At 50.0% G+C, this 21,920-nt stretch overlaps 1 protein-coding gene across 3 annotated transcripts in view; it reads left to right on the forward strand.

Annotated features, from left to right (window-relative positions):
* Positions 1 to 822: 822 nt before the first annotated feature.
* Positions 823 to 21,920, forward strand: part of SYNGR1 (synaptogyrin 1) — a 40,731-nt gene continuing 19,633 nt past the window's right edge. The window contains exons 1-3 of one of the 3 annotated variants that reach the window (XM_043543650.1): positions 823 to 1,171; positions 17,188 to 17,425; positions 21,173 to 21,318. In XM_043543650.1, coding sequence (XP_043399585.1) covers positions 1,073 to 1,171; positions 17,188 to 17,425; positions 21,173 to 21,318 — 483 coding nt within the window. In that variant the 5' untranslated portion in view covers positions 823 to 1,072. The remainder of the gene's footprint in view (positions 1,172 to 17,187; positions 17,426 to 21,172; positions 21,319 to 21,920) is intronic. The other 2 variants (XM_037881955.2, XM_037881951.2) reach the window with 2 other exon arrangements.

Raw genomic sequence — 21,920 nt, forward strand, 5'->3', positions numbered from 1 at the left:
CACCTGAATCATGTGCCAACACACTATGGCTGCCCAGTGTGGATGTGGCTGTTAAAAAAAGGAAGTGGTTTAGGCCAGGTAGGAGCCCAAACTACAGTCCATTATTGAATCCTGTTCTGTGAGGGTTTGTTCGCACCCACACTGGCTGCCAAATTGCGTTAGATCTGGGGTCTTGTCTACTACCAAATTCGCAGACAGCTCCAGCTACACTGGGATTCTCTCAAGAGTCACTCCACCCCCTTTCTGACTCCTTTGCACTGCTGGAGTGGCACAAGGGGTCCTGGTCCATGACTGCTATGAGAATATATATATAAATTAATAATGGAAGCAAGAAGCTGACTCTAGGTCTTTGTCTCTTGTGAAGCACCTAGTAGGGGCTCCAGCCCTGCCAAATAAAATAACCATAAACAATGTTATTTACTGACTGTCTTGTTTGCTGGCAAGGAAGCAGGCTGGTGGGATCTTAAAGCATCCTTCATGCCAACCTAAGGCTCTTCCGACACCCACGGCCCCTCCATCTCGCCCATGCGGGTGCAGCAAAGGTGAAATGTTTATCAGTTGGACTGAGGTAAGGTGACCATTGAGCAGGACTCAGCTGTGGGGCACAGGCACTTGTGAGCAATACGTTTTGTAGGCCCTACAAAAATAAAACAGGCAGCACCCTTCACTGCCCTGAGCACTGCATTAAAAATACATAACAGCTGGGGTTTCACTGCGGTCTGCACAGCTCGCGTTCACAGGGGCTCACCCTTCTCGTGCCCCCTCCCAGTCGCTCGAGGCGCGTTCCCGACCCTGGCCTGGCGCGTTCCCGCCGCTCAGGGGCTGCTGCTGCTGCTGCGAAGGAGCGCGCGGCCCCTGCACTCGCGCCTGCCCGGGAGTGGAGCGTGCGTCTCCCTCCAGCCGGGCAGCGGCGACGGAGCGGGGAGCGACAGCGCGGCCATGCACAGCTAGCCCCGGCCCGCTCGCCTCCGTTAACCCCCGCGGGGCAGCGTTCCCGCCCCTCCCCCCCCGGCCGGCTGCGCGGCTCAGACACACGCAGGGGCTCAGCGGCGTGCCACGGGGCGCCCCAAGGATGGAAGGGGGCGCGTATGGAGCGGGCAAAGCCGGGGGCGCCTTCGACCCCCAGACCTTCTTCCGGCAGCCTCACACCGTCCTGCGGGTGCTCTCCTGGGTAAGGGCACGGGGCGGGGTATCTGCCTGCCATGGGCTGTGGGTGCGGGCCGGGCTGGGGGGGAATGACCTTCCCCGGCCGCGCTCCGCAATGAGCCGCGTGCCCTGCGCTCGGAGGGCGCCCCCGCCGGGCCGGTCCCCGCTCCACCGACCCCCCACCACCACCTGCCGGGCCGGGCCCCGCTCCCCCGCCGGGCCGGGCCCCGCTCCCCCCCCCCCCATCCACCTGCCGGGCCGTCCCCGCTCCACCACCTGCCGGGCCGGGCCCCATGGGGGGCGAAGCGGGAGCCGGTGCTGCAAAGTCCCCTCTGCCCAGGGAGAGACGGCCGCCCCGCCTGGGATCCCCGGCTCAGGTGGCGGCTCCGGTGCCGGTCGCGCGTGTCTCGGATCCCCCCCCCCCCCCCCGGCTGCCCGAAGACGGGGTGTTTCTGCAGCGGGGTGGGGACAGAACGCGGGAGCCGAGAGGAGGGAGGAAAATGGGACGTGATCCAAACACAATCCCGCTGGGGGTCCCATCCCGGCACGGGCCCCCTCCCCAGGGAAGGATCTGGTGCAATGGGGGCGTCATCCTCCCGCCCCCTCCCCCCCAGGTCAGTCAGTGTAGTGGGGACATTTTCAGGGAGGAGCTTGTTTGTTTTGTTTACAGGGGGGACCTGGAAACACTGGTGTCTGCGGCGGGGGCGGGGGTGGGGGTGGATCTGCAAATGACAGAGATGATTCTGCACGGCAGCGCCTCTGCCTCGCCAGCCCGTCTAGTTCTGTCTGCTCTGCTTGCTGCTGGGGACGGGGAGCAGCGAGGGAGGGGGCTTGTACGGAGGGGGGGTGTCCTTTCTCGGCCGCCCGGCTCCCTTGCCTTGCCTTCTTTCCCATTCTGCAATGTGTTGTGGTTCTGTGCGGTGGGGGGAGGACGGCTCGGGAGGGGGGAGGGGTCTCTTCGGCCTCTTTTCCTTGCTACGGTGGGGGGAGGGAGGGTCTCTTATCTTGTAACACTGATCCCGTGGCTGCAGCTCTGTGCGGGAAGGTCATGGGGATTAAGGGAGCGAGCTGCAAACACAGAGCGAGAGAGAGAGATTGCATTAAGAAGGGGGTGGGGGGCAGTGTGAGAAGGACGAGGAGGAGAGCATGAAGAGAGAGAGAGACACACTCACACAGCAAGGTGGACAAGCAGGAGCCTGAGATGCCCCAGAGCAGCTCCCTGTTTGTTTGTTTTTTTAAAAATGTATATGAAAAAAATGGAAAGGAAAGGGCAGATAGGAGATGGTGGGGGAGGGGTTCATCTGATAGGCCAGCCTGTTGCTGGCACTCATGTCCTGAAGCCAGTCCAAGCTCTGTGCCGGTGCAAAGGAGGTGCTCCGTCTGCTGTTGTGACCAAAGTGGCACAGTCCATTTCTGTCAAAGAAGATGCCTCTTTGGCCTGATTGCAAAGCATAGCTGCACCCTGAGACTGCTGGGGACATGATTAATATGGTCGGTCTGTCTTTCCGGGCCTATGTACAGTACAGCATGGTATTACCGAGGGAGGGGAGTTCAGGAAATCTCCTGGAGCATGGCAGCTCTGGAAATCCATTATGAAGTGATGGATGCACCCCCCAACGCCTGGCTTGGGGAAAGCAGCAGAGAGTGTTCCAGCCGAGGATGATGGACATGATGTGACCTAAAAGGATTTTTCCATCCCTAATTTCTGGGGCAGAATTTCCTCTCCCTTTTTTGTAATACCACAACTTCACTGTAACACTGCAGGAGGGTTCTGGCTTCCCAAAGCCAGGAGGGAGAGAGAACAAGAGACAGTCTCTGCTGCGCGCTTCTTTCTGCACCACTGTATCTTGTACTCTGGCGTCTCCTCCATGAACTCCCATAATGTTCCATAATGACTGCCCAGCCATGGCAGACTACCCAGGGCTTAGCATTCCCTTGGATGTCCTACTAGTTCACCACAACCACCAGCTCTGTCTGCTTGACCTTGACAGAGGATGGAATGGGATTGACCCCATGCAGTACATTACAGACCTTCACTTAGCTGTAGAAACAAATATCCTATTGCAGAACATTGGCGGTACCCTGGGCTCAGCATCCTAACAAGGATAGCCTGCTTGTTAGTCATGGGGAAGGGGGGGCACCTTTTTCTCCCCCTTAATTCATTTTCTTCTCACCTGTTCCTATTGGCCCATTTTACCTCCTCTTTAACACCTCTCCCCCAGTGCTGCTGAGCCAGAGCCGTGAGTTCACAAGCTAACCCAAAGCATTTGTAATGATATGCTGTGTATTATTCGTGTTTATTGTGAAGCACCAGAGGTATGCCTGGCACTTTACCATCACAGAGAAACACCTGGCCCCACAGGTGTTGGAACTAGGGATGCTGCTGCACTCCCTGGCTTGAAGTGGTTTCCGTCATATCCAGGGTTTACAGTTTGGTTCAATGGCTCTCAGCACCGCCACTATACAAATTGTTCCAGTACCTCTGCCTAGCCCCTGCCCCATAGAGCATGCAATCTAATTTTGATGAGTGCAGTAAACACCTTTAAAGGATGAGGCACAAGAACTCAGGTGGGTTGTAGAAGATGGTGTGTTGTTTAATGTTGAGAAGAAGATGAGCGCCTGGTGATCGGGTCTGACACATAGGAGACTTAGGCCAGTGTAGAGAGGTTGGCATCACTAGAGTGCCTCTCTGTGCACTGTCAGGACACTGGTGTGAGGGAGCTCATGTTTCCAGACTGCTGCTAGTGATAGGAAGCAGCAGCTCCCCAGTACGCACAGAAGGACGCTTGTTGTAGCATGTGGGCAGAATATTTCTTTCTTTCTTTCTTTACACCTGACAAAAATTTAAACTAATGTGGTGCAGGCAAAAGGAGTTGGCTCAACAGTCCTGGAAAACAGAGTCCTCTACATTTTCCCCAAACCTGCTTACCAAGGGCAGTAACTACGCACACCTCCCCCACACTGCTCCCCGTCAACATGCCTCAGCTGGAAAAAGCAGCAGCTACTGGAGCGTGCAGGAGTTAATTGTACGTAACCTGTTCAGTCCCTGGGCTCCCTGTGGAGGCCCCCCACAAGGGGGCCAGTGGAGATGGGGGGACTTGTCCACTGACAACCAGACTGAGACAGCCAACTCTGTTCACACAAGCCATGCTACACATAGGGAAATTGGGGCACAGAGAAGTTAAGCAACCTGCCCAGCATCATCCAATGAGCAGGCAGGGCTAAGAATGGAACGCACAGATTCTGAGTCTCAGGCCTAGATCAGTAGGTCACATTGACAGGAGTTATATTTGCATTTTACCTTAGAGGTAAAAGGCTTTGTCTCCCATTCACAGCAATCCTGGCTTTTTGCTCAAAAAAATCTCCCACTTTTGCTAGTACTTGTGCAGTTTCACCTCTGGCAACAACAGTAGGAGCCCTAGTGTAGATGAGGCTTTTACCACCATGTCCCATAGACTTGTTCTTAGCAGGCAGGCCAGGTCTACGCTAAAAAGTTAGATTGACTCAGCTACGTTGCTCGGAGGTGTGAAAAATCCACACCCCCGGGAGATATGGTTAAGCCAATTTAACCCCCAGTGTAGACAGTGGATTAACTACAGCAATGGGAGAATCCCTCCTGTCGATGTAGGTAGCATCTACACTTCAACTGCTACAGCAGTGCAGCTGCAGCGGTTCAAGTGTAGATCTAGCCTTAGATGACACAGTGGGTAAAATGCCAGTGGCTCTATACTGGAGCTCCCATAAGTGTTAGCAGCGTTGGAAAGCTTTCCAAAAACCAGCCTTGAGTCATCCAGTCACACCCTTACCCTGACATGTGATTTGCACTGAAATCAGTGATCTAGAGCTGACAGCCTCTTTATACCATTGTCAGCTACACTGAGCAAGCCAGTCCCCGCTCCCCGTTTCAGATAAGAAGTTATTCCCATCTTCTGCCACACAACTACATATGCTGGGTTTGGGGCCTGTGTAAGTCTCTAAGGCAGGATGTGACATGCCCAGGGTGGATATAAATCAATGATTTTTTTTTTAATTGGATTTTTTTTTAAATTGGATTTTTTTGATAAAATGCTTTTTGAGAAAAAAACCTATCTAAAGATAGATACGTTATGGCTCAAAGATATCTCATCATGGAATACGGATTATAAATTCTAATTCTATAGTATGAGACAATATATTCATATAATGTTTAAGAAAAGTTTTGTTAACGAGTTCCAATAGTTCATGGATTAGGGACCCAATCCTTTGGGACCCCAGGGTGTTCTGTATAGGTTTAGGTTAATCTTTCTGTCTACCCAATGGGACTCAGTGCTCAGTCTAGAAGATACCATCAGAGATCCTTAGTTTTGCAGTTCTCAAACTGTGGATTTGTGTCTCCAGAGATAACATGCTTGTTAACAGCAAAAATGTTTTTAAATAAATATATAGAGGTGAGAAATAGTTAAATAAAACAATTTAAATGTCTGTCTGGTGGTGATCTCCTCCTAATACAGCATGGCAAGAAAATCCTCCAAATATTAATGATTAATCTGTTGAATTGGAGATAGTTCACCACCCAATGATTTCATAAATACCTTCTTCAGTTATCTCTGGTAAATGAAATAACCAATCATTCATTTTCTGATATAGCTGTAAAACTAATCTGAAAAGTTTTTCAAAATTAATCACTTCAAAAATGTATACCTTCTAAAAATGAAACCTACATCTATCTCTGAGTTGTGAAGAATATGTATTGAGGTTATAACAACCAACAAGAATGCACTTTTATGTAAAAATCCATGATTAAATCGAGTCTTCCTGACTAGTGATTTAAATCATGATTTAAATCAATTTATTTAAATCAAATCCGCCCTGGACATGCCCGCTTTTGAATCTAGCTTTGACTCCACAAATAAATAAAGTGTTAATTGAGAAAAGGCTTGTTGCTTATTGTTCAGGGTTTCCCAATTGCTTGGTGGTGTTAATTCCAGAGACAGAAGCATCATTCAGTTTAAAAAACATAAACCGCCTGGGGGTGTCTCTTTGTTTTAGAAATAGGTTCAGTTAGGTGGCTTGGTTCTGTGCATTTCAAACAGCAGCTGCTCAGTGAAAGCTTTGAATAAAATGTTGCCTTATGGCTAGAAAAGCAAAGGTTCCTTCAACCATATGTGAGCTCGAGAATCAGCCGGATAGGGATAATAAAAACAGCCCCCTACCATCCCCTCTCCTTTTTAAATTACAAAAGCTCCTAGAGGTTCTATCTAAACCAGTCGTTCCCAAACTTTAACAGCCCGCTAACCCCTTTCACTAAATTGTGAAATCTCGTGAAACCCCTTCTAAAAATGAATATTTCCAGGGATTTAAGTTTAAATTTCCTCCGCACTCCACGGGGCTCCTGCTGCTTGACCCTGTTGACCGCCCTGGTCAACTGAGCTCCACTGAGCTCGGGCTGCAGGTCCCGCTGGCTGCCGGGGCTCGGGCTGCCAGCCCCAACTGCCCAGCCCCGCTTTCCCTGCGGCTTGGGCTGCCAGCCCCGTGCAGAGCGCTGGGGTTTGGGCGGCCGGCTCCCCCGCTCATGGGGGCAGGGCTCGGGCTGCCAGCCCCAACTGCCCTGCCCCGCTCTCCCTGAGGCTCGGGCTGTCTGCCCTGCAACCGGGTCCCACCTGCTGCCTCCAGTGCCCAGGGTCCTCTGGCCGCCATTAGTGAATTTTTTCTGGCAAACCCCCTGTAACGTTCTGTGAACCCCCATTTGGGAACCACTGATCTAAACTGAGATCAGGGTCCTGTGGTGCTAGGACCGCTACAAACACATAGTGAGAGACAGTCCCTGCGGCAAAGAGCTTACACAAGAGCTTAAATACACAAAACAGACACAGCGACATTAGCCCAGAGAGAGGAAATAAGTTGCCCACGGTCACATAGCAGGTCAATGGTAGAGCTGGGATAGAACCTAAATCTCCAGGTGCCTAATTGAGTACCCTATGCACTACATCATGCTCTCTCCAAGCCCTGCACTTACAGGACTGCTAAATGTTGGGGACAAGTCCAGTGGGAATTTAAATGGGGGTGTAAGCTGCACTCGGAGTACAGGCTAGTCAAGTAATGAGTGTAAATAGTGAAGCAGTGAAATTTACACTGATTTGGTTTTTGGGGAGCCGATCCAGTCCCTGGTGTGTAGTAAGTCAGTGGCAGCTATACCCACTTCCACTAGGACCTGAATGTCCTGGAAGGTGTTGAGGATGGTGTGTGTGAGAATAGAGAAGCAGCCTTCTTTTACAACCTATTAGGGGCTTTCTCTGCTATTCCCTTTTTCTCCCCCTCACCTCTGTGGCCAGGTGTGGAAGTTACACTTGTCTTGCACACAGTGATGGCTAAATCATTGCAAATGACCCTGTTACTACTTTAGGTGTATGTTGGTCAGAAACTGGCTGTAATCTACAGCCCTTGTGTGTCACTGCTGAATTCAGCCTAGACGTTTCCATCGGTGGTGCCTCCACTTACTTCAGGCTATTGAGTCTCTTTGTGAGAGGGACTTACGACCTCACCTGTCTGATGGGTGACAAGGGCATTCAAAGCTGGCCTCTTGTACACACTACTTCACTGCAGTGAGTTCCCAGTCTCACTCTGGTAGCAGAGCGGCATTCAGGAGTTTCCACATTTGCTCAGCCTTGGCTCATCCCTTTGGTTTCTGCCAGAAATAGCACTCAGTGCTGTGAGTGGTAGCTGCCTCATCTTGTTCACATGATTTTACCACGCCTGCTTGCTGGCTGCCTTCTGGTATGTCAGCAGATAGGCTGCTGAAGGGAGCGCAGCAGTGCATATAAAATGTATCTGGATTTAATTAAAGCAGTGGGTGCAGTGTTTCATGAAGCCTTATTCACAGCAATAATTCAAATGGGCTTGGGCAGGGACGCTGTCATGTGAACTGAGAACTGGCTAACAGACCAAAATAACCAAAGAATAACGATACATAGCACTGGATTGATCTGGGGGAGATGCTGGGTGGGTTACAGCAGGGACTGTTGTTCAGGTTTTGTTTAACATTTCAGTAATGATCTGGGAGTGGCAGTAAGCATCATATTACTGGCATTGGTAGGTGATACTAAATTGGGCAGAGTTGCGAACCCCAGTAAGGAAGGAGAAATAACACAAAGGAACTGAGAGTAGTTAGAAACGTGAGCAAAAAGTAATAAAATTACAGTCATCTTGGAAAAATACAGGCTAATACACTGATGGAAAAATAATCCAAAATGGGAGGGAGACTGTTGGGAAGCAGTAATGCGGAGGAACCTAGGGGTGACAGTGGATTGTAAATTAGACATAAACCCGCAATAGGAGATGGCAGCAAACAGGGCCAGTGTGATTTTTTTTGTTTACTTTAAGGCATGTATGCAGAGACATCAGTTACATACATCATGGAGTCCAGAGATAATAGTTCTCTACAGAGGTTGTGCTACTGCACCTGGCAAACTGTATTCAGTCTGAGAACTTCATTACTAGAAAGATATTGATGAATTAGAGGGTGTTGTGAGAAGGGTGATCGCACAGATCATTAAGCCCTCCAGTCCCTGTATGAGGAAAGATGAAATGATTTAAATATGTGTACAGTTGCTAGGTTGAACAACAATCAGTGGGAATAGAATAACCATCTGGGAGCATTTGAAGGATATTGACACCAAAGTTAGAGAGGAATGTTTTAGGGTGGTACTAGGAGTAACGGGGATGAAATTAAGAAGATTGTTTAGCCTGAAGATAAGGGAAAACATTTGGTAGGGGGATCTGTTCGATTAGGCTGAGCTTCTCAAAGTTGCCCATGGAAATCTGAATGAACAATTCCCTTTAATTTTTAATCTAGATTCCTTGGGTGGTTTTGAAAATCTCATCCTTACTCTCCAAAGGAGACATGGTAGAAGCCCCAGTGCTTGGGACATATAAGATGGCCTGTACAAAGCACTAGAAAATGTATTGTCAGGTGCACTAACCAAGCCTAGGTCATGTACTAGGTCTTTTCTGTCCCTGTTGAGTGTGGGAGGAGCACTTCAGTGGAAGCTGGGTTGGGTTGCCAAGGAGGGAGAAGAACAGAATGATGGTGGGGAGAGGATGCTTTCTTCTGTTATGTAGACAACTTGAGCACTAGTCCGGCAGGATATAAAAGGGTTAATACTAGGGATCAGCACCTCAGCGCTGTGTAGCAAAGTGGGCCAGCTCAGTCACACCATTTCAAATCGTATGGTGGGAACTGGCTGTAGGAATTTAGGATTCCAGAGCCTTCCACCTCTATATCACCTGCTCCAGATTGGCAGTGAATAAAAGCTGTTATCATCTGGCTACTGACAGGATGAAGTGAGCTGGTGGGTTTTGTTCAATTCCTACTGGGATTGTTGTCCACATCCTTCACCCCCACCCCCAGCAGACTGTCTCAGCAGAGCAACCAAATAGGTAATGGGTCATGCAGATGGACTGTCCTGCACAGAGGTGACCCTCCTGGTCAGGGCTCAGTCACACCGGGAGGGTGGCATCCTAAATTCCCGCTAAGCTGTGGGGCCACACAGCAGCCTATTAAGCACAGTGCAGGCGCTTAGGGCTGTGGCAGGAAGAGATTCCTCTCCTCCAGCCCTCACCTAGCCCAGCCACGGACCTGCCGCAGCCGGGGGAGACGCACCCCTTCCCTGGCCATAACCCAGCCCAGCCCCGGACCTGCCGGGACAGGGAGTGGTGCCCCTCCCACCCCAGCCCAGGTGCTGCTGGGGGGAGTCGTCTCTCCCCGCCATAGCCCCAGTGCAGCCTGCACCCCAAAACCCTCATCCCCAGCCCCACCACAGAGCCTGCAGCCGAAGCTCTCACCCCCCCTCCCCAATCCTCTGCCCCAACCCTGAGCCCCCTCCTGCACCCTGAAACTCTCATCTCCAGCCCCACCCCAGAGCCCTCACCCCCAGCTGGAGCCCTCACCCCCCCACCCCAACCCTCTGCCCCAGCCCTGAGCCCCTCATCGCCAGTCCCACCCCAGAGCCCTCACCCCCCCCACACCCCAAACCTCTGCCCAGCCCCCTCCCACACTTGGAACCCCTCAGCCCCACCCCCGCCACATGAATTTTGTTATGTGCACCAATATGGAGGTGATGTATCACACATCACCTCCATATTGGTGCACATAATAAAATTCATTCCGCACATGGGTGGGAAAAATTAGAGGAAACCCTGGTGGCATCTAGGAAGTTTTGGCTGCCTGCACAGTACCTGGCTGTGTGGGTGAATAGAGGCCTTTAGCTGCCAGACCTGTCGATCCAGCACCAGTCACGGACATTTACCAAAGAAACTAAATACACGATTTATTCAAAACTACCTAAATCAAAGTAAACACAGAAAGAAATGTATCTATGCTGGGCTCTCCAAAGCTTTTCAGGAACTCTGGTTGTGGGTGCCTGGATGAAAACAAAAGCTGGATAATCTCTAGCAGGTCGGTCTTTCTTCTGTTTCTTTTTGCTAGCCTAGCTTGATTTATTTATTTATTTTCGGTCACTACCACTGTTCCCTCTAAGCTGTGCGCGTGTGCACCTGCACACAGATCCTAAATCCTGCGCACGTGGCGAAACACCGCGCGCACAAAAATTTGCACAGAAGCACAACAGTTTGCACAGAAAATTTTTTTTGCGCACACGGCCTGTCAAAAATTCGCACTAAAGATGTTTTTTGCACACATGGCATGTCAAAAATTAGAGGGAACATGGGTCACTACCAATATCAAACGCAGGAGAGGTTTTTGCTTTGTTCTGTCTGAGCAGGAATTGATTATAAGCCCCATGCGGAATAGTATGTCACTAAAATATTTCCTCTCTATAATGAAATAAAAAGGGCTTTCAGGAGAAGGGAAGAAAGCAGGCAGTGTGACAGCCAGCCAGCCTTGTGACTGCAGACAATTGTGGGGAGTTAGTTAGGGCAGGAAGCATGGCAGACAATCCCACAGTAGGGCAATCTTGGAGATCTCTGAAAAGTAGTAAGGAGTAGAGGCAGCGTGACCGAGTCCTCATGTGATACTCATCAAATTCTAATGCACTGCTGAAGGCAGGCAGTGTTCTGCACCCATCGTATGATGCTCAGGAGGGCCTAATGCACTGCTGAAAATGGGCAGCATGATGGAAGCATCACATGACACTCAGGAGGTTCTGCTATGCTGGCTAGCAATGTGTCAAGCAGAGGGAATCTCTGCTTCCCAGAGTGTGGTTCCTCCCTTTGCTGCTGTTTAAATCAGCTTCTTCAGTTCAAGGAGGAAAATGTCTTTCAGGAAGGAAGCTGCCTTCCCTTTCCCCAGGCGCACCCTGCCCCTTCTCCCCTGCCACTGGCACACAACACACACGCTCGCCACAGTATGCAATTCTATCAGCAGGTTCAGCTCCCGTGTTTCCCCCTTCAACACGCCAGTGTTCATTTGATCTCCTCTGGCCGTTCTGTCTGTCTCCTTCATTACTGCACTCTGATAGAGGGGGATGTGCCATGGGAATCCATGGTAATAGTTCGTGGGTGTCTAAGAGAAGGACTGGCTGCAAGTGGTGAAGCGAGTCCACCATAGGGTGAGTGAGGAGCATGGTCGGAACCTCTGAGTTTACCTGGCCAAATGCCTTTGCTTGTTTAAAACCCCCTTGCAGGCCAGTGTACTTCTGACATAACTCCAGAGCAGCTGGTGGGGTTATGCCAGTGGTTCTCAAACTTTTGTACCCGTGACCCCTTTCACATAGCTAGCCTCTGAGTGCAATCCCCCTTATAAATTAAAACTACTTTTTTTTATATTTAACACTCTTATAAATTCTGGAGGCAAAGTGGGGTTTGGGGTGGAGGCTGTCAGCTCGCGACCCCCCAAGTAATAACCTTGTGACCCCCTGAGGGGTCATGATCCCCAGTTTGAGAACCCCTGGGTTATGCTGATTGCCGGACTGAGGTGAGAAGAGAATTATGGACTACGTGTTTAACTGAACAAGTGCTAGACAGGCACTAGATTGTACTTGGTCTTTACGCAAGCAAGCAGTGAGGGGTGGGAGCAGGGCATGTCAGAGCCAGCCAGGAGTGCAGGGACTGGTCCCTAGCTATTCCTGCAGCAGTGCACAGTGCCTGTAAGGGGGCAGAGAATTGGTGCAGCAATGGCATGGCATCCCAGCACCAACAAGCAGAGTTAGTCACCATCCAGTGCAGGGGCGGCAGGTTTGTATAGTTTTTGGTGGTACCCAGAATGGGTCCATGTCCTGCCTCCCCCGCCACACCTGCCTTGTAAGCCGATATATATATTTTAAAATAGTGTAAAAATGGACTGGAAACAGTAAGCATTTAACAGTTTCCCTATATTGCACAATGTGAGGGGACGTGGGGGGATGCGGGCTCTGGCTGAGGGTGAGGGCTCTGAGGTAGGGCTGGGGATGAGGAGTTTGGGGTGTGGGAGGGAGCTCAAGGCTAGCGCAGAGGGTTGGGGTACAGGGAGGTGAGGGCTCTGGCTGGGGGTGCGGGCTCCGGGGTGGGACTGGAAATGAGGAGTTTGGGTGCAGGCAGGCTGCCCTGGAGACTGGGGCCAAAGAGGAGGACTCCACAGTCCCCCCAACAGCACACTCACCTGGCACCATCACTGCACATGCTCCTAGGGGCCGAGCTCCTCTCAGGTCCAGGAAGCCCCCTCACTTCCCCTGTGGTCGATGCCGGGGTGGGGTCTGGGAGGCTGCCATCACGTGTGCGCCTCCTCCCGCTGCAGCCTGCCGCCGGCGCCGCTCCCTTTTATAGCTGGCAGCAGCTGGGGGATGCTCTGGGTGAGGCACGTGGGGTGGCGGCTGGGGCTGGGGGACGCACTGGGGGAGGCGCACACAGCAGCAGGTGGGGCTGGGGGAGGCACGCGGGACGGCAGCTGGGACTGGGGGAGGCGCGTGGGAGGCGGGGAGAGACCTGACCCCGAACATTGGTGGAGCCGGGCCCCCAGGCCCTGAATTTGCTGGAGCACGGGCACCACGGGCTCATATAACTCACTGCCCCGATCCAGTGGGAATGATGCAGCACCTGGAGCAGCTTGTGCACTCCTCTGTGTGCTGGGCAGCCGCAGGAGGAACTCTGCCTCTCTGAGGAAAACGTCTTCAGTGTTCTCCCTCGGGCAGTGCCTAGAGTTGGGCCTAGATGGCGCGACCCAGCCCAAAGCGAGTGCTTTTTGGTTCAGGAGCTTGCTTGCGCTGCAAGCCAAACAGCTGCACAGCAAGGAGCCTACACATTTTCCTGGCAGAGCTTGTTAGCACTGCAAATGGACTAGCTCTGGGGTTTTATTTATTTTTTCTGTCTCTTAAAAATAAGCATAGAAAAGTCATTGCAAAAACCTGTGTTAATTCAGTGTTTAAGGTTACATGCTCACAACCACAATAAGTCAAGAACTATAAAAGTTTGGGTTCTGACAGCAATGCTAACTCAGCCAAATCACATGGAAATACTATTTGCTAACCTGTTTTTCTAGTTTAATGGGTAGCTTTAATATATTATGTTTTCTGCTGTAAAATGTATTGCATAAAACATACAGTACAGGATGTGCAACATGGCCACTGGAAGGTTGTTCTTGGAATCTTAAAGATATACTATGTGCTTTGAAATCTAGTCAGTTTACAACAATGATTTCAAAGTAGGTTTAGGTCAGGGGTCTCAAACTCAAATGACCACGAGGGCCACATGAGGACTAGTACGTTGGCCCGAGGGCCACATCACTGAGACCCCCCACCCGCCGCCCCAGCCCCACCCCCACTCCACCTCTTCCATGAGGCCCCACCCCTGCCCTGCCTCTTCCCACCCCTTCCGTGCCTCCATTCCAATCCCTTCCCCGAAATCCCCACCCCAACTCTGGAGGAGAGGCCAGGGCAACACACAGACCCCTGTGCCCCCGCCCCCCACCTGGAGGAGCGGCCAGGGTGACACACAGATGCCTGTGCCCCTCCTCCCCCAGGTTCTGTCCGCTTCCCGGAGCAGCGCGGGGGAAGGGCAGGCAGGCAGGAAGGGAGCCTGCCCTGCCCCTGGTGCGCGCCGGGCCGGAGCTGATCTAGGTAAACGTGGCAGGGGGCCGGCAGGCTGCAGAAAATAACCCCGTGGGCAGCATGAGAAAGTCTCACAAATACCAGTGGATTTGGTTTAGGTACTGCCCTTGCCTCTCAGTCCCCCCTCCTCCCCCCGGCCATCCAATTTTTGAAGTTTTACAATCACGTTTTTCTATTTTTAGAATATTTTTTCTTTCTCAGTTGCAGCATGAGAAACTCTCACAAATACCAGTGGAAACCAGCAGGATCCAAATCCTGCAAACACCAATGTGTGTAATGTTCTTCACATGATGGTCCAATTTGAAGTCAATGAGATGGCTCATGTGCATAAAGTTATGCACATGTATTTGCACGATTGGGCCTAATAACTACGCAGAGTGGAAGGATAGCCTTGTGGTTAAGGTGCTGGGCTGGCACTTGGGAGATCAGGATTTAATTCCTTGGCCTGTCACAGACTCCATGTATGGCCACAGGCAAGCCACTTCAGCTCTCGGCACTTCAGTTCTCCATCTGTAAAATGGGGATAATCCTTCCTTTGTCTTGTCTGTTGAGATTGTAAGCTCTTTGGGAAAGGCGCTGTCTATTACCATGTGTATATGCCGCCCCTGTGGCAATGGGGTCCTGATCTCTGTTGGAGCCCCTAAACTCACAAATAATAAATAATGCTACGACACAGGGAAAGTGACTATACCCAAAGTGCACGATGCAAGCAAGCTGAAAATATGCCATATTTTTTCTCTAGTCGTCTTGTAACAGCAACATTAGCCATTATTAGTAACAGGTACCAACTGCCCAAATCGCCTCTTGCTTAATGCAGTGTAACTCCACTGACTTCAGCGTGGTAACTCCTGATTTACATGGCTGGCAGGTTTGGTGAATCTGGCCCAATACTATCAGCCAGAGTGTCATATTTTTTATGTTGGTATCCCTGTAACTTTTTGGCATTTCTGACATTTTAGCTGTGAAACTTGACTGCTGAGTTAATGCAGGGATATTTGGGGTGGGGGGAAGTTGCATTTAATTAATGATCTAAATAAACATTTATATCATTACTTTATCATGAAATCAGGCAAATGTAGGACCTGTCCCAATGGGTTGCTAGATAAGCCACCTTCACTGTTCATGTGCAGGATTAACTGCCATGGGTTAGGTGGGCCCTACCCTCCATTCTGAAGGCTGCCAAATGTGGATTCTCCCAAGCCATTATTTATTTATATGATGATTTATTACATGCCCAGCCCCGCAGCCTCTGGGCATATTTACATAACAGGAAAAACCCCAAGGCTGGTGCCTATTGTAGGCAGCAACAATTGCCAGCCCAGCTGTGCCCATCCATTCAAGTCACCCCATTCTGGCCCCCTATCAAGTCGAATGCTTAGGGAAATAGATGAGTCTCGCTGCACTGTGCTCTGACTGTCAGTCTACCAGAGTGGTGGTGGGCTGACAATGAGGGCTGGTTTCAAAGCTGAGAAGCCTCCACCCTGCCACTAGCTCTGCACTCCTTCTCTGGGCTGTCAGGTGGGTTAGTGATCTGATACACATGGAGCAGGCTGGGCTGTGGTTTTGGGGGTACCAGAGGTGAATATATTGCATGTGCATTTAGGGTGTTACGTGATTCTCCATGGGCCACTGTGCTCTGGCCTGAAAATGCCTGTAAAATCCACAGCTAAAGAGAGAGTGGATCAGTCAGTGGCTGAATGGATAGAATGAGAATATTAGTAGACAGATAGCTAGTGTTATGTGTTGGACAGAGGAAAGGATACAGAGTAGATGGATAGAAAGGATAAGGAGGTGTGGATAGAAGGATTGTTAGGAGAACAGATAAGTAGAGAATGCAGAGTAGTGGATAGTGGGAGGGTGAATGGGGAAGAGAGAACAGGAGTAGAAGTTGGACAGATAAAGTAAGTGAATAAAGGGGGGGAGGGAACAATGAATAAAAGGAAAAGCCATCTGGAGAGAGCTGGTGGGTGGAGGATGGAGTGGGAGGGTGAATGACTGCCTATAGAGTAAGGGATTACGCGGATTTAGGGCTTGTCTACACTTACAATGCTGCAGTGGTGCAGCTGTATTGCTGCAACTCCACCGCTGTAACGGTTCAGTGAAGACACGGCCATCTGTAGTAAATCCTCCCTGAGAGGCAGTAGCTAGGTTGGTGGGAGAATTGTTATATCAACCTAGTGCTGTCTATACCGGGACTTAGGTTGGCTTAACTACGTTGCTGAGGGGGGTGGATTTTTCCACCCGAGAGAGATGTAGCTATGCCAATATAACTTTCAAGTGTGGACCAACCCTCAGAGCTTGTCTACCCAAGAACTAAAACGGAAGAAATGAAACCGGTACCAGTTCACCCTTTTCCTTAATCTGGTGCTAGTCTGTGTGTGGGCACTCTGATTTCAGATGGAGAATGGCCTATTTCAATTTATCTTAAATATGTAAAAAATAATAATAATAATAAAATTAATAAAATAAAAATATAAGTTAAGAATATCCTATTATGAGGCAATTCTTAGAAATAAAGTAAGGTAATCTTCCCCTCAACCATTGTCCAAACTAGAGCTGGGCAAAAACTTTTTTAGCAAATAGTAAATTCACAGAAAAGTGCATTTTGGGGGGTACCAAAACTATTTGAGTTCATGTCCAATTCAGCAAATAGTTTTTACCAAAAAAAACCCCTTAAAATAAAAATTTTGGAAATGTCAAAATGAACCATTTCATTTGGAATCAACACTTTGTTTCCGAATATTGTTTCATGTTGACGTTCAAAATTGCATTTGACCCAACAAAATGTTTTCAGGTTTTCGGTTTGTTGAGTAAACCCTGCCTCTTCCAAATCAGTTTTGGATCTAAGTGACCCAATATTTTTTCAGTGTAGCCCAAACAAGCTAACAAGACAGGCTCGCAGCTCAGACAGAGAAGGCATATGAGAGCCAGCTAGTCTCAGGAGACCTCTTCTCTGCTGTACTAGTCGCCTGGTGGTCTGGAGGCAGGCATGGTCCTCACCTTCCTCCTGCCTCCCTCTCCTCAGGTGTTCTCTATTGTTGTCTTCGGCTCCATTGTGAATGAAGGTTACCTGAACCGCCCCGATGAGATGGAGGAGCACTGTATCTTCAACCGCAACCACAATGCCTGCAACTATGGCATCACCGTGGGCGTCCTCGCTTTCCTCAGCTGCCTTCTCTATCTGGCTCTGGACGTCTATTTCCCACAGATAAGCAGTGTCAAGGACCGCAAGAAGGCAGTGCTCTCGGACATCGGCGTCTCTGGTGAGCTTCCTGGCTGGTTGGCATGGAACCCGTCTCCTCAGGGAGCTGAGCTGAGGGAAGAAGCCTGTCTTATTTCATAAGCCAGCTGGCCAGACATCCCTGGAACAGGAGCTCTTTGACTGGTCTCCTTCCTTGTGCCCCCTCACCTTCATTATCCTCTTCTCTTCTTTGTCCTCCAACCTTCTTCCCCCTTCTTACACCCACTCCTCTTTTTTCCTCTTCTCTCCCTGTCTCGTCTTTCCTTCTCCTTCCTCCTCTTATCCCCATCCTCTCCTTCCTCTTAACTCATCATCTTTTTTCCCCACCCTCATCTCATCCTCTTCCTCTTAGCCCTGTCTCTCTTTGACCTCTCTCTGGCCTCTGCTGCTGCCTTATGATTCGATGATGGGATAATGACACCACAGGCAGCTCAAGCATTCCTCACACAGTGTGGGAGATGTGAGCATATGTGCAAATTGCATTCCTGTGATTAAAAATGGCAAGCCTTAAAAATGACGTGCAAAGCAAAGAAACATCTGGTTTATGCCCCTTTATTTTAATTCTGTATGGTGCATAAAAACAGCTTGAAAGGATGCCTTTTTGCCCTTATTTTTTCCTTTAGAAATATCAAGTCTCATTTTCCCTGGTTTTTGCTGGAGGTCTCCTTGGAGGGGGAGGAGATAGCTCAGTGGTTTGAGCATTGGTCTGCTAAACCCAGGGTTCTGAGTCCAATCCTTGAGGAGGCCATTTAGGAATCTGGGGCGAAAATTGGGGATTGGTCCTGCTTTGAGCAGGGGGTTGGACTAGATGACCTCCTGAGGTCCCTTCCAACCCTGATATTCTATGATTCTGTGAAGACCAGAAAACAGGGGTAGGATCTTTCTAGGCCCTTATTTGAAGGAGTAGAGGGTGACGCAGCTTGTAACTGAGGTTTTTCTTTCCAGTGCCAGGTGTTTGAATCAAATGAGAACCCACCCCATCCTCCCCCAAAAACCCCACAGAATTTTAAATAGTCTGACTGTAAATTCCCTTTAAGACGCTTTTGTACTGTGCATGTTCTGAGGCATTGCCGGCCCCTGCCCAGCTCCTGGCACCCAGGGCTGTTCTAACTTACATTCTGCTTCTCATGGTCCCTAATTTGTTGGAGCTGCAGAGAGGCACCTGTGTGCCTGGTACTTCAGCTGGAAGCTTCAGTGAGTGGTGGGTGTCACAAGCAAAGTCGTCTTCTGTCACACCATGTCTCCGAATCGCTGTTCTGCTTTGCATCATCTTCTTTACCAAGTTTCCTCATCTCTCTTTCAAAGTTTTCCTGTACTCTACTCCCTCATTTATCTGTCCTCGTCTCCTCCGATGTCCCCACACATGATCTCCTTCATGCTGACATTTCACTCTTTCTTGCTGACTTTCCCTTTGTCCGGCTTATTTACTCCCAATTTCATCCCTTCTTTTGCAGCCCCAAGACACCTGGAACAGCTTCCCAAGAACGTGCACTGAGACTGTTCCCTCTCGCCCTTAAAGTAAAATACACAATCACTTGTTCTGCAGAGCCTTCCCAACGTGACATCCACCCCTGTTCTGCAGGCCTGATTCTGAACTCCCATCAGCTCAAGTCAGGAGTATCTCCACTGACACCAATGGAGTTACCCCACTGGAAAACTGTTGTGCAAGGAGGATCAGGCCCAGTGTCTGTTCACTCTTCTGTACCTCTTTTGTCTTTTAAGTGTGCAAGCCCATCAGGGGTCTTTTTGCTTATTTAGCAAAAGTTGCACATTGTCTAGCCAGGGCACAGCGATAGTGCTATATAAATGACTAACAGCGAGATGCAGAGAAGAGAAGCGGAAGGGAGTGTGTTAGAGAAACTGAGTGCAGTACAGCGGAACAAACATCCTGCTTATTTCTCCCAAATACGTCGTACCTCAGAAAGGGGGTAAATGCATCAATTCTGTTCCTGCCAGGGTCCCCAGGCCAGCCCCTTTTCCACACCCCTGATGCTCCGATCTGGATCATGCACACTCCTTTCCCCTTCCCTTACGACTCTGATCCTGCTCATTTATCATCCCTTCCCAAGGGAGCTGTGATCCAGGTGTTTTCCTCCATCAAAATGCTACTGCTCTCTTGCTCTCTTTTTTCATTCTCCAGTCCCTCAAGCGGGAACACTGTTATTCTGTGTATTACCAGTCTATATCGCCCATCTTTTGGAAGAGAAGTAAAACGGAGGGCCTGTCTGTCATCATGTAGTTGTATTATAGAGCCCATGGCACTTTTTATAAGTGTAAGGGCATTAGTCCTGGTGTGCTGCCCAAATTCCAATCACTGTGTAATTTCAGTCTGGCTGCCTACAATTCTTTTGCAGCTTGTTGTGAAGAAACTGCTCTTCACTTGTCCTTCCAGGTAGCGTAACTGGTACAGAAGGGCTGCATTTCAGAAGTGAGTGATCTCTCCTCATTTGGGAGGCCCTGCAGAACTCACTCATGGTGCCATTTGAGAATCATGTTACCCTTTCAAGCTCATGCCAATAAAATGTTGGTACCACACCATACCTTAATGCACACCCCAGAGTGACAGCTCTGCCCTCAGTTACAGCCATGCCGCTCCACTGAGTTTATTGGGACTGCACAATCAGAATTTGGCCTACAGTAACTCCTCGCTTAACATTGTAGTTACGTTACTGAAAAATGCGACTTTAAGCGAAACGATGTTAAGCGAATCCGATTTCTCCATAAGAATTAATGGAAATAGGGGGGGTTAGGTTCCAGGGAAATTGTTTTCACCAGACAAAAGATTATATATATATACACACACACACACACAGACAGTATAAGTTTTAAACAATTTAATACTGGTACACAGTGATGATGATTGTGAAGCTTGGTTGAGGTGGTGATGTCAGAGGGTGGGATATTTCCCAGGGAATGCCTTACTGCTAAATGATGAACTAGCAATCAGCTGAGGCCTCAAGGGATAACACATTGTTGTTAATGTAGCCTCACACTCTACAAGGCTGCATGAATGGAGGGAGGGGAGACATCATAGCAGACAGAGACACACACACCCTGTGTGTGTGTGAGAGAGAGATGCACAAGGTCCCTTTAAATATGCTGACCCCACTCTAAGTACATTGCCTTTTTAAGTAGATCAGCAAGTTGAGAAAGAAGCTACTGCCAGGAAGCTCACTCCGTCCTGAGCCCTGTCATGTGTCCCCCCCCCCCATGGAAATGGGGTAAGTGGGGTGCCGGAGCAGGGGGAAGGGGACACCCTGACATTAGCCCCCCTCTTCTCCCCCGCCCCTGCACAGCAAGTAGGAGGCTCCGGGGAGCAGCTCCAAGGCAGAGGGCAGGAGCAGCACATGGCAGTGGGGGGAGGAACATCTGAACTGCCGGCAATTGACAGCCTGCTGGGCCGCTGCTGCACAGGGAACTTAGGGGAGCAGGGAGCTGATACGGGGGCTGCCGGCCCCCCCTGGTTCCAAGCCCCCACCAGCTAGCTGCAACGGGCTGCTTCTTCCTGGAAGCAGCGGACAAAGCAGGGGGCTGCCAAACGACGTTATAAGGGAGCATTGCGCAACTTTAAACTAGCATGTTCCCTAACTGATCCGCAACATAACAACGAAACAATGTTAACCAGGACGACTTTGAGGAGTTACTGTACTCTGTAAAAACACGTGAGGATCTTGCAGGATATAAATTTGCTGGAGAAATATAATATATTTACTGTTTACCCCTACCCTACCCCTCTTCTCTGTCTTATTTTAATGCTGTCCTTTCCCAGCCTTTTGGGCATTCCTCTGGTTTGTTGGCTTCTGCTTCCTGGCCAACCAGTGGCAAGTTTCAAAGCACGAGAACAACCCGCTGAATGAGGGGGCAGATGCAGCTCGAGCAGCCATCACCTTCTCTTTCTTCTCCATCTTCACCTGGGTGAGTAAAGCAGCTGGGACTCTGATTAGAGCCCACGGATCAGGACTCCCCTGCATAGCGGTTCTAACCCCACTTAGGGTTAGCCCAGCCCTCTGTAGATGAAAGGTCCCCTGGCTAGGGCTGACTCCTGCATTTCCAATGGAACAGAAACTAAAGTGGCTTCTGGGAGAGGCCCAGTAGAAGAAATGGAGGATGGTCCAATGGGTAGGGCATTAGCCTAGGACTCAGGAGAGCTGGGTTCAAGTCCCTGTTCTGCCACAGACTTCCTGTGTGACTTTGGGCAAGCCACTTAACCTCCCTGTGCCTCAGTTCCCTGTCCGTAAAATGGAGATAATAGCGCTGCCCTACTTCACCGAGGTGTTGTGAGGGTAAATAGAGTGGAAACTCTGAGGTGCTCAGATACTCTGGCAGTGGGGGTGTATAAGTACCATACAAAGAGTCTGTTTCTCTTTCCAGGATGTGTGGCTAGCATTACTGACCTCAGGAGGGGCTTCAGCAACTGTGTTGGGGGAGGGGATGGTTGTTAACATCCTGTAGCACAGCATAGGGTCTTCCCCCTCTCTGTATCTGGTTTGCCCCCATGCTGGCATTCCTAGTTCATT

This window comes from Chelonia mydas, chromosome 1 (assembly GCF_015237465.2).
Source record: "Chelonia mydas isolate rCheMyd1 chromosome 1, rCheMyd1.pri.v2, whole genome shotgun sequence".
NCBI lineage: Eukaryota > Metazoa > Chordata > Testudines > Cheloniidae > Chelonia > Chelonia mydas.